The sequence below is a fragment of the Lepidochelys olivacea genome (assembly GCF_965140295.1).
Source record: "Lepidochelys olivacea isolate rLepOli2 genome assembly, chromosome: 7".
In the NCBI taxonomy this organism is placed as follows: domain Eukaryota; kingdom Metazoa; phylum Chordata; order Testudines; family Cheloniidae; genus Lepidochelys; species Lepidochelys olivacea.
In genome coordinates, this window is record NC_140417.1 from 6,727,067 (window position 1) to 6,739,403 (window position 12,337).

General features: G+C 42.6%; 1 protein-coding gene across 18 annotated transcripts in view; it reads right to left on the reverse strand.

The window, feature by feature from the left end:
- Positions 1-12,337, reverse strand: part of MAGI1 (membrane associated guanylate kinase, WW and PDZ domain containing 1) — a 477,619-nt gene that overhangs the window by 83,593 nt on the left and 381,689 nt on the right. For 10 of the 18 annotated variants that reach the window (XM_084634942.1, XM_084634956.1, XM_084634958.1 and 7 more), the window contains 3 exons: positions 7,188-7,398; positions 3,838-3,920; positions 581-619 (listed from right to left, as the gene is read on the reverse strand). In XM_084634942.1, the coding sequence (XP_084491068.1) occupies positions 581-619; positions 3,838-3,920; positions 7,188-7,398 (333 nt within the window). The remainder of the gene's footprint in view (positions 1-580; positions 620-3,837; positions 3,921-7,187; positions 7,399-12,337) is intronic. The other 8 variants (XM_084634943.1, XM_084634947.1, XM_084634948.1 and 5 more) reach the window with 3 other exon arrangements.

Genomic DNA, 12,337 nt, shown 5'->3' on the forward strand with positions numbered 1-12,337 from the left:
AAAATAAATTTATTCTTGATTTATAACATCAGCTACTAGGGCAAAATGTCTGCTGTTTCATTGACAAATTCAGCAAAAACATTCTGTGGGATATTTTTAGCCAGTTTTCCAAATTTCACTCAGTTTCTCTAATCTGGAATGCTGGGTACTAATCCTGAAAAGTCTTATATATGTGCCTACTCTTCACATAACTTGGAAGTCAATGGACCTACTCACTGGGTGAAATTCTGGCCCCACTGAAGTCAATGGCAAAACTCCATTGACTTCATCAGGGTGAAAATTAAAACCCACTGTGCATAAGAGTAAACGTTCTCAAGCCTTTCAAGATTGAGGCCTTACTTTGTTTCTCTTCTTTGGGATCCAGTACCATAAGAACTGTGCCTTAAGATTCCACATAATGGGGGAAAAAAAAAAAATCTATTTGCAGTGTCAAAAACCCTGATACATTTTGTTACTGAATTCGGTTTTGTTGAAATTAAAGACTTGAAAGATGCAAAATGACACAAAGGAGAAGTCAAGCAATGAGAGGCTAAAAATGGTACAGTCAGTCATACAGCAAAATGAGAGATGGATGATTTACCTAGTTCACTGTCCAGTTCCTCCGTGTGTACCCCTTCTTCTCCAAAGGAAGAGCAGTAAATGAGACAGAAAAAATTAAAAGAAAATTTCAGATACCAGCAGCGAGCAAGATATTGCTATAGTAAACAGAAGAACCAACACCAATTTTGCACAGATCAAACTCTCAGTTTATCACATCTTAGTGATCACAGTATTTACGGACCTTGATGCGAGTCATAAAAGAATAGGTTCTTGCACTGTTAAAACAATTGTGCACCAGTTACTTTCATGCCAACATGTGATTAGATTGAGTGATAAACAAATTTGCATATCATTTTTGTGGGAAAACACTCAGATGCAAAAGGCTATATATTGATCAGGAGACCAAAGCTGAGTGCAGATCTGAGAGGAACTCTTTGCCCTTAAATAGGATGTCACTTAGAACCCAGTTCAGAGATGTTTGTTTCAACACCTCAAACTGGAATACATAGGTAGCTCTGCTGACTTAATTGGGACTACCTTATGCACTTAAGGTAAGCATGTGCTTAAGTGCCTTGCTCATTTGGGGCCTAAATTTCCAATATTGCAAAACAGATGCACCAGTAAAGAGCCTGAGACCCAGATGTAGCTGCATTAACTTCAAAGAGACCTCATTTTCAACAGTTAACAATGACAGATGATTATGGTATTGCTTGGCTTATGAATAATACTGCAGTCAGAAAATGAAAGGTGATGACAACTAGAATGCAGATGGTAAAACAAGCTGGGACGTAACAGAAAAGTATTAGCTATGTTAATAAATGACACACATAAGAGATACAATACCATCAGATTGCTGTTGATAACTATGACACTGAAGAAATACGTTATGTGCTCTAACTTACCCAGGAGCTGTTTGTGTTATAGTATGCCAGAATAATTGGTTAGATATTTGTGTGTGAAATGCTAATAGGCATTTTCTTCATATACAGTAAACAACAGAAAACTTTCAGGGATTTGTACTCCGCCATGGAAAGAATACAACACAGATAAAATTCAAAACAAGTCTGAAAAGATGTCTAACACTCAAAGTATTTACTTTTTCCACAGTACACATGATGTGACCAAGCCTGAAAACAGACACGCAACTTTACTCCTGGGAGTTCCCCCATAGCCTTCAGTGGAGCTACTCACATGAGCAACCTTATGTCCACAGCGGCTGGATCAGACTGTCATCTGGGATTTGTAATGTTATTTTACCTTTTCTTCACACCTAGGAGCTTTTATCGAACTATAGAGACAGACTTAGAACAGCGAAGTAGAAGTGTGCAGTGCACTAAATGCACCTGGGACGTAATGAGTTTTACTACTTGCTGATAGAAAAAGAATAATTCATTAGCAAACATAGGCAGGAACGATAAAATGAGCTGAAAGGAAGGAGCTACTTTTTAAAAAAATATATCACACTATTATAAATTAACTGTCCCAATTACACAAGCTGTTCAGGTGCCTATTGTTTAGTTGAAAAGGATGAGGGTATAACAGAATGGCAGCCTCTGGTGCATGGTACCAGAATGTAGGGGACCCTCTGGTAAGTCACCCTGATTCTTGTATCCTGACCCTGTATGAAAGCGCAGGGTGTTTCCCGCTGAGTCACAGTGGCAGGTGCACCTTGTTAACTTCAACCAGATTATAAAAAATAAATGGGTTAGTCTCTAAGGTGCCACAAGTCCTCCTTTTCTTTTTGCGGATACGGACTAACACGGCTGCGACTCTGAAACCTGAGACTATAAACAGGAGCTGGAGTCACACTCTGAAGAGAGAGTTAGGACAGAGGGTATGCTTCAGGGAAAACTCTAGCCTCAGCCAGGGGAAAGCTTAGGTGTAATTTATGTTCTATTTTAAATTGTTTCTCCGAGCTCCCAGTGATATATCTATTTTCAGACCCGAGTCCTGCAAAGGGATCAACCCTGGATCAAGGATCTCCGTGCTTGGAGTCCCACAAACTTTGCAGGATCTAGTCTCCAACAGAAGGGGCCAACATTTCAAAGGGCTCTCAAGTAGGCCTCTCAAAACTGAATGCATAGTGTCTTGTCTAAAATTTGTGCAATCACAAGACATCTTGTATTTTGAGAGCATTCAAGTCCATTAGCCACATGTACAACTATCTGGTTTTCTCATGAAAAAGCGGTTTCTACAGTCAAATCCAGGCATTACATGTGAAAAAGAACTCAGATGTGAAAAAAATGAAGGTTGACAAATTACAAGATTGTAACAGCAACTTTAGATGTGACTTCTGAAACAATCAGGTCCATTCCTTTCCTAAGTAAGATAATACCCCTAAAGCATAGGAGCCTGACTCACAAATAGCTTGAGCGAGAAGGTGATTGATCATAATCCCCAAATTAGCTTTAGAATAATAATGCAGACACTCTAAAATGCTCATTCCTAGCACTGTGCCAGTTAAAATGCCATTGTTTTCCTGTTTTGGTTTTTTTTGTGCGTATGTGTTAAAGTTCAAAGGACCAAAATTTGTGTGCATATTTTCACAAATGTTTTACTGGCCCTTATTATTTTTGCAATTTTTTTGTACTGAACTTTTTGTTTTGGTGCCTTTTTAAAGGTAAACTTAAGAGAAATACCTCCTCTTCCAGTCACAGATTGGGATGCTTGATTTATTTATGTGCCTTCAAACTGAACATTGGCTTGCATTTTCAACATCTCAAGGAATGCAAAATGGTATTGGTGCAAATTAAGTGATAAAAATCCATGATTTCCAAATATAATTTCTCTTTAGCAATCATAATGCTAACCAGACTACCAGAATGTAACATTCAAAAGTGAAGCAATACATTAACCTTTTAATTCTACCCAAATGAGGAAATAATAATGTCCTTTGGATCCACTTAAAACATACTAACCACCGCATAAGGCAATGGGCCATGCAGAGCACCATTTACTCCATGCCTGCCCAGGCGTGCTAGCTAGCGCATGCATTCAAAGGACCTTGGTCTCTTTCAGCAACAATGAACATTCAAATCCTTTTGTGCAAAAATGGATGCCTCCTCGTTCTAATACTTCTGTGATTGTCTGACTCAAGATCATTTGAAAATCATGATGATTCACCTTACATGTGCGTAGTGATTGTATAACAAACTCATGTTCATAGTGGTTATCTCTGTGCACTCTTGGTTCTTTATTTTACATTTTGCAATCATAGTATTGTTGGGGGGGGGGGATCTATTTACCTAAATTAGAGCAAACACACTAAGTTTTAGTTCACTGTTTTCAGTCCCTTACCATCATCTTCACATTCTTCTAGAGGCTTCTGCTGTTTGTTCAGGCACCGTGGGTCTAGCCAAGATGTTGTTTTAGTATTATGGCTGCAAACCAGAAATGGAAATATGACCTTTGTTAATAAACCGAGCTAAAGTACCAGTGACAGAAAAACATGTGCCCTCTCTATGATTCAACTGAGCTGAAAGCATATTTTTATTTCAGAAGAAATATAACAACGTTATGTTTTATAAAACCGGCTAGCAAGTCAAGAGACTTTCAGCATTGATAGGAAAAAAATATCTGAGATTTTAAAAACAGTCAGCACTAGAAGTCAGAAATTCATGTGAAAGGCACAGGGGTAACTACAGCAGGGACCGGTAAACTTTCACTTACACTCTGGATCACATTTTAATGTGGAGACTAATTCGTGGACTCATCTGCCACCGAGAGCTGGCTGGGAAATGGGTTATTTCCTCAGGGAAATTTTAAATTTTTTTTTTAATTTCCTCTAAATTTTTCTTCGAAATTTGTTGGGTTTTGAGAGAAAACATCAATCAGAACAGATATTTCCAATGAAAATGTTTCTATTAACAGGAAAAACTTTTATATCAAAATCTGTGATGGAAATCGTGACCAGCGCAACTTTCAACTCTTTCTATTCACGAGTCCATGGACCAGCTCCTGACTTCTGTCCTAAGGATGAAGATTGTGTGTACATCCTCTTTAAATATACTTTGTAGGGATGCTTTTCTCCTTATTTTGGTTTGTGTCTTAGGACAAGGGGTAATATAATCTCTTAAATCTATAAACTAGTCCTGGTGCTTGATGCATTCTTCTGCATATTATCTAACCTGAAGAGACTAACCTCTTCTAAAACTGAAATATCATTTATCTAGCTTAGCCTTTGGCTCTGTTTAATAGTGCTTAGTTCTAATGTCACATTGATACTGTTCACTCCACATTCAAAGTTCTCAAAGAGGTTTAACAAATTTTAACTAGACCTCACAACAACCCTTGTGAACTAAGAAATAATGTAATGAGGACTATGTTACTTTCAGGACTAACAGCCAACCAGCAAACTCGGAGAAGACTCCACGTCTGATTTATTCTTGTGTCTGAGTGCTGTAGTAAAAGGTCCTTGGTTTCACCCATTTCATTAGTCAGCCTTCCCAGTGCAGAAGGAACACATTCAGTTCTTTTGTGCACTTCAGAGAGTTTCTGATGAATTCATTGGTCGTGGTTTGGGTTTCTCAGACTAGTAAATTGAACTCTAGCAAAGCAAGACAAATCATCAATAATAAAGCAAAGGGGTTCCTCCAATGTATAAAAGGTTTGCGGTTTGCTAGGGAAAATGGTGGTGATATGGATGGGTACAGTATTTGCATATTTTTAGCAATTGTCAGTCCGGTGGGTCATTCCCAGTGACAGGAGAACCCCATAAGGTCTTGCTAGCTTAAGCATACAAAATTTATCCAAGCCTCCTCCATCTGATAAACTCAAGAGAACGAACTTTTGTGCTATTTGCAATATTCCCTGGTTTTGTTTGGACAGGGAATATTATAAAAGCAGCCTTTCACATGGAATTTCTGCTCCCAACCCTGTAACCAGCGAGGTGTACAAAATCATTGGGTGGGATTTGTTTTCTTTTTCTAAAGTTACACTGAAACGTAGTTGATCTGCGGGCAATAGCTGAGATCATTATTATTTGTTATGAACTGAATCACACCCATCCTCTCTCTTCTCCCTGTTTTGCGGCATGACTTGCAACAGTATTAAAGAATCAAGTATGCACATAGAAGTAAGGATAGATCCAGAAGTAAGTTCTAGTGGACACATAACATGATTTTGATAACAGAAACATCCTTCTCCTCCCTAAATTTTGTCACAAAAGAGCTAACAAGTCTTTAAAGATCATTTGGCAATTCAGGGCTTTAGCTCATTAAAAGACTGCATAAATGCATAATAAATCACTCTGCCTCCAAAAACTGTTTCAAAGAATGAAGGTAGTAGCACAAAATCACCATTCAGTTACAACTGAGGGCAGAGCACCATGTTTAGTATAATGGACCTGTCTCAATTCAAATTAAAGCACAAACAGGGTGACTACCGCTGCATCCTCAAAATACTTGGTATTCTGGTACTTTTGGGAACGGTCTGGGCCTGTCCCCACCCCCATTAGCATAATCTTGCACACACAGTGTATGCGAGGCCGTGCTGCACAGAGGATTGCTGGTCTGCCCTTGCCGGTGGTGTGACCTCCCAAGAATCTCTTCCAAAGGACACGGTAACTTCAATTCTAGACATTAGAGGATCATAGTCACTCCACCAGACAATAATGTAGCATAACTCCTTTAAATCAAAGTCAGTTTGGCAGTTATCTCACCCATAGAAAATAGTAGGGATTTTTAACATGTCAAAGCTGAGGTTCTGGTCTAAGTACTATATAAAGGAAAAGCCAGCTTTGTATCTGGATGCACCGTATTTGGTTTGTAGATAGAGGGCCTCAGTTTCCATTACTACAGTATACTAACCTTCAGAACCAAATTCGAATTCCTTGCCCCATACTCATAAAGACAGCTATGAGATTTGTTTAGCTTGTTTTCAGGCTACAAACACTATTTGCACTCTTCTGATGACTAGCTAACTCTGTCTGAGGAACCTCTCATATTAGACAGTCCTGTTTTAGCAGCTGCTCAAGTCTTAATCAGTCTTTTTAGGTACAATTAGAGACTATTATTCATGGTACAAAAAAAAAATCAATATTAAGACCACTTTAAAGCAGCTGACACTACAGAGCTGTCAAGCAAAAAGTATCCACAGCACTGTCTTCCTGGTTCTTCCAAATACTGTGTGCCAAATTCGGCTCTGAGTTATGCCCTGTGCAAGCCCACTGGAGCATGTCAGCATCCAATTTGGACCCTCCTCTTTAATGAGAACAGCAGTGTACCAAGTTAGCTCGCGGGCTCTGCTACTGATTGAGCATGGGGTTGGAGGAATTTTCCCGACCATTCTGATGTACACAGGCAGGCTCTGAAAGAGAGTTCTTAACGTCTTTCCATTAGAAGCTTTCATCCCAAACTAGAAAACTAACCAATATTTTTAACTGCCGGTAGCTCTTGTAACTATCTTTGTAAAAAACTACAGTAGCTCCGGAAATTTATTGGATTTTCAACACCTCTGAACTCTGGAAGAGTTTGGCTGCTTGATCCACTCAGGAAATGCACAAGTAGGAGCACTGCAACGTCTTACAACTGGTCAAGATCTTTTAGTTCTCAAAAGCAACTGTAGACATTAAATACACATGGTTTGTATGTACATTTGCAGACAGAGATTACACACACACACACACACAAAATAAATATGAGCTTTACTCTATAAAATAGACTTCTCCATTCTCGGTATAGGCCATCTCCCAGTTTTCAGGTAGAGGACCTAGGTTTTCCTCTGCAGAAGGAGGTAGGTATTGAGGGAGCTTCTGAGATGGTTCCGTGGTGGGAACGGCGGTGATGCTATTATTCACAGGTGGTGGCGTTGTTTCTCTTATACTATGTATATTGTGCTCGTCTTGGTCCCCAGAATCTGCTGTAGAATCACAAAAAGGATTATCGGTAAACACACTCAAATATTTGTACCACTTTTTCTTCCTTGTTCATTTGTTTGTGTCCATACCTGCATTGATATTGGTTCCAAAGACTCGACTCACCTTTCAAAGCACAGGACTTGGGAGACTGATAGTGAGTTTTCCTGTAGCTGTTGCCTCTAAAGCCTCAATCCTGCAAACTGGGGCCTGCTGAAGTAACTGAGTTCAATGGGGCTCTGAAAGGGTGCAAGGGCCCACCCACAAAGAACAACTTGTGGGGTTGGGGCCCAAGAGAGTAAGATTCCTTTCAGCAGAAGGATCGATTGGGAGAGTTTCAGAATTGCCTAAGGTACCTTGGAGCACAAGTGCCATAGAAATTCAATGAAGTGGTAGAGTTTTTTCATATTAAACAATTTCATATTAAGCAATGAAAATAATTTATTTCAATGTTTTATAATAGTCATGAGATCCTGCTGTAACAGGATTGCAACAATCTGTTCTGCCCCCATCCATGGGGTTTTACAATGCTACTCATCTCCAGAGCCTCTAAGTGCCTTCCATGTAAAATCCTAGCAATAGTATAGTCCCTAGTGATGGGTGCATGGTTCTCCTCTCTCTTGAGGAAAAATCTCTGCTTGCAGTATTTAGGGGGTGGGCGTGGGGGACAGTGAGGGAATGGGGTCATTGGATCCCAGCAGACCCTAACCCACCCTCCAAAATGGCAACAGTGTATGGTCTCTGTAGCATCTCCTCACATCCTTAAACCTTAGGAGCTGCTCCACACAAACTGGATCTCTGCTCCTAATTACACGATGGAGACTCTAATTACATAGCTACGTTGGCATAGCCCGGTAGCATAGGCTCGGCCTGCCCCACAGAAGGGGGTTTCCCGTGAGTGTAACTCCCTGAGCAAGGCTATGTCTACACATAAGCAACAGAGTAGCTGCGTCTACAGAGGTACAAACATTTTCACAGCCCTGAGTGACACAGCTAGGTCAGCCTACATTTTAAGTGCAGACCAGGCCTAAGTTAGCTATGTCAAGGGAACTCTTCTGTTGGCATCTACACTGAGAGTTTAGGTCAGCATAAGTTTTTTCACACCCCGGCTGACATAGCATCACGGAGATAACTTTACAGTGTAGACCAGGCCTTAGTTTACAGATGTTCTAAACACTGCTGTGTCTTGGGGCTGGGGTACAAGAGAAAATTAGATCGACCCAGCTATGTCATGCTCGGGGGTGTGAAAAATCCACATCCCTGAGTGACAGACTTAAGCTGACCCATGTCCCCATGTAGACAGCGCTAGGTCAACCGCTGACCTAGTTACTACCTCTCGGAAAGCTGGAGTTACTATAGTGACAGGAGAACCCCTCCTGTTGCAGTGAGCGTCTACACCAGTAGTCCTCAACCTATTTACCATGGTAGGCTGCATATGCATCTCTCTATGCGTTCTGTGGGCCGCATCGACACAATATATATTCCATCTGTATGACCCTGAGGATGTCACATGGGCCGCAGCTGTGCGCTGACTGGCCCACAAGCGGCCTGCAGGGTGAGAACCACTGGTCTACACCGAAGTGCTACAGGGGCACGGCTGCAGCCCTGAAGCTGGGCCGCAATAGGCTGCTAAGTGTAGACATAGCTCAGTAAAGGGAGCACGGCCGCCCCTAGGGCGTGCGGGGCCCGGGGCGGAAGTGACATCACTTCCAGAACCGACCACGCCGGGAGCGAGTAGGGGAGGCTGGTGGAGGCGGCGCCTCCCCAAACAGCCAGGCATGGGCCTGATGGCACTGCCCCCCCCCCCCCCACGGCCCCGCTTCGGCAGTGCCGCTGGGCTCCAGGAGGCTGGGGCCACGTCGCCTGCCTTCCTGGGGCTGGGTGCACTCTCCCTTGGGTGGAAGGGGCGGGGCTGAGGGTAGCCTCCCCCAGCCAGCGGTTCACCTGCTGCCCATGCAGCACTGGCCAATCGCGCTGACCCGCAGGGCCCCCCCAAAATGCGGGGCCCAGAGCGGTCACCCTGATTCGCTATCCCCTGGGGACCGCTCTGCAAGGGAGCTTTGCTTCTTGAAGGGGGTGGAAATCCACAACAGTCTTCCAAAGCAAGAGTTACTGGCCAGTCTAAATCCCAACTCCTTGCCATGGGGGAGCCCTGCCTGCTGTTTCTGTGAACAGGAAAGGCACTGATATAATATTTTCTAAACCAGAAAAATAAAAAAATTATCAAGATTAGTTCAACACCCCCACTGTCTGCTTCCTGCATTTGCACCTTTAAATATTTTTAAGTAGAGATTGGCAAGATTAAGAAACTAAAATATGATTCATTCCTCCCTTACTCGTCAGATCATTAGTGTAAACATGCCAAAGCTTGAAAACACAAGTCTAAGACAGGTCCTCTGCAGAACACGGAGAATTTTAATATGGTTAGCAGAGTTATCCCTGGCATGAAATAAGCATGAAAAAGTCTTTTGACCTGCGTGGGCCAATGCTCTTCTATCCAGATGTTTGTGCTCAGTTGGTGGAGACAAGGGGCCGAAGTCTGATCTCATGGTGACAGATTATTTGTATCTTCATTAACTCACAGAGTAGAAAACACGAGTCAGAGGGAATTATAGTGAATATATACCTCCTGTCTCTGTAAAAGGCAAAACTGTGTGTTGGTTTCACAGTTAACTGTTCTCATCAGGGCCAGTTCCCATTAGAAAGGAGATTAATTAGATCTCAGAATGACCTTTTCCCAGCAGTAGGTCCTGTGAGGGATGGATGGGTGGGGTGGGAGTTGCAAAGTCACAAGATGTGAGGTTTCAGGATTTATATTCAGCAATATGGAGTTTTGCAAAAGGGGTGCAGAGCTGCGATAAGGGTTCCAAACCTCAGGGGGATTTACCTTCAAAGTAACTTTTGGGGGTGGTCAGAAGCAAAGATGGAACAAACAAACTGAACACAATCCTGAAAAAAATCTGGGAGCTTCACCTGGGGGGGAGTAGGGACAAGGGGATGCCTGGTATAAGGAGGAGCCAGGCATATCAAAGGGACTTAATGGGCTGGGAAAGAGACTCAGAGAATCAACAGGACTCAAAGGAAAAAAATAGACAAGGAGATATGTCTCTGAGATACTGCCTGGCTAACAGGTTGAGAAGTTGACCAAGGAAATGGACGACAAGAGATGGTTTTCCTAAAAAAGCTGTTATAGAGACATAGACTTTAAGATCTGGTCTCACTACAGACTTACACTGGTATAACGATGTCGCTCCAGGGTGTGAAAAATCCATGGCCCTGTGCGATGTGGTTACACCCACCCCACCCTTAGTGCAGACATCGCTAGGTCAGCTGGAGAAACTTTCCAGTCAGCATAGTTACTGCCTCTCAGGGAGGTGGATTAACTACGCTGATAAGAGAGCTCTCTCCCTTCGGCATAGAGGGTCTTCACTGAAGCACTACAGCGGCGTGGCAGAGCCGATGCAGTGTTTTAAGTGTAGATCTGCTCGTGACCACTGTGAGCATCTCGTTTCATCCCCTACGTAACACGAGCCATAGAACTCCCCTGACAGGCCAGAGAACTCCTGTCCACCACGAGTAAGCCTCTGTACCTAGACAGACGAGGCTCTGTCAAATGCCAAGCCTGACATATTCTAAGCTCCTTGGGGTCTTTTTGTTCTGTGTTTGTGCAGCGCCCAGCACAAGGGGGTCACAGTCCATCACTGCTTAGGTGCTGGAACTAGGGGTGCGGGGGGTGCTGCAGCACCCCCTGACTTGAAGTGGTTTCCATTATATACAGCATTTACTGTTTGGTTCAGTGGCTCTCAGCACCCCTTCTATAAAAGCATCCCTGCATCACTGGGGCTCCTAGATGTTACTGAAATATAAATAATAATAATTGTGAATATCACTTGTTTTGTTAATCTGAACTTTCTTCCCTATTTTTAATTAATCTTGTGTTTCATGGTCTTAGACAGTTGATTTGGGGATATTTCACGCAAACCAGGCCTAAGAGAAAGCCCCTTCAAGGGAGAGAGAATTAAGGGAAAAGAATGTCTGGAGACTTCTCCCACGTCTTGGGGTTCTTGATCAAGAAGGGCCGCGATCAAAGAATCCTCCTCCATAAGGCTTGCTGTTTCCAGGGCAGTAGTCTGCCCCAGTACTATTGTTCCTGTTCATTTGCTCTAGTGCCCACTTCATGTGCTTTCCAAACACTTAAGGAGGATGGTCCCTGCTCCAAGAAGCTCACAAGCAGACAGAGGACAAGGGAATAACAGTTGGCAATTTCAATACAATGTATGTACAGGAAATGCCTACAGGCCAGAGTGGAGGATGGGTCTGAAACTCATTTCACACGGGTGTAACTCTAGTGACTTCAACGGAGTGACTCATGATGTGCACTGGTCTTAGTGGGATCAGGACCTGACCCAATAACACGGAGAGAGTGATAACAGCAGAAAAACCTCCTGTTCTGTGTGGAAATGCTATAATTTCTGATTATACTGACAGCTACTTTCTTTGGTTGCTCTTAACAGCAAAAAGAAAACAATGAAAAGAAAGTGCAGGAGCATTTATAAAACCTCAGTTAACTTCTGTGTTTCTGAAACAAGAGCAACCGTAAATGTTTAGTTGGCTTCTCTGTTTCTGATCTGTTACAGTAATGCTGTGGCTGCTGACTCAGCTTTAAAATGCAACATTAGGCTGAATAAAGATCAAGGAAAGAATGGTCACAGGCATCTCTCCAGTGACTACCACTTGCTATCTCACACAGAAAGTGGCATGTCCGTCCACGGATATCTATCTGCAAGCGCAAATGTTTCAGCAGACCTGACAACCAGGCTTCTACGCATGGAAGGAATGTGCTGCGCTGGCAGAAAGACTTACATACTTTTGAAAAACTGGACCTGAAGTGCTACCACCAATGAGATTTAGGTGCATAGCTTTGAAAATCCCACCAGGAACATG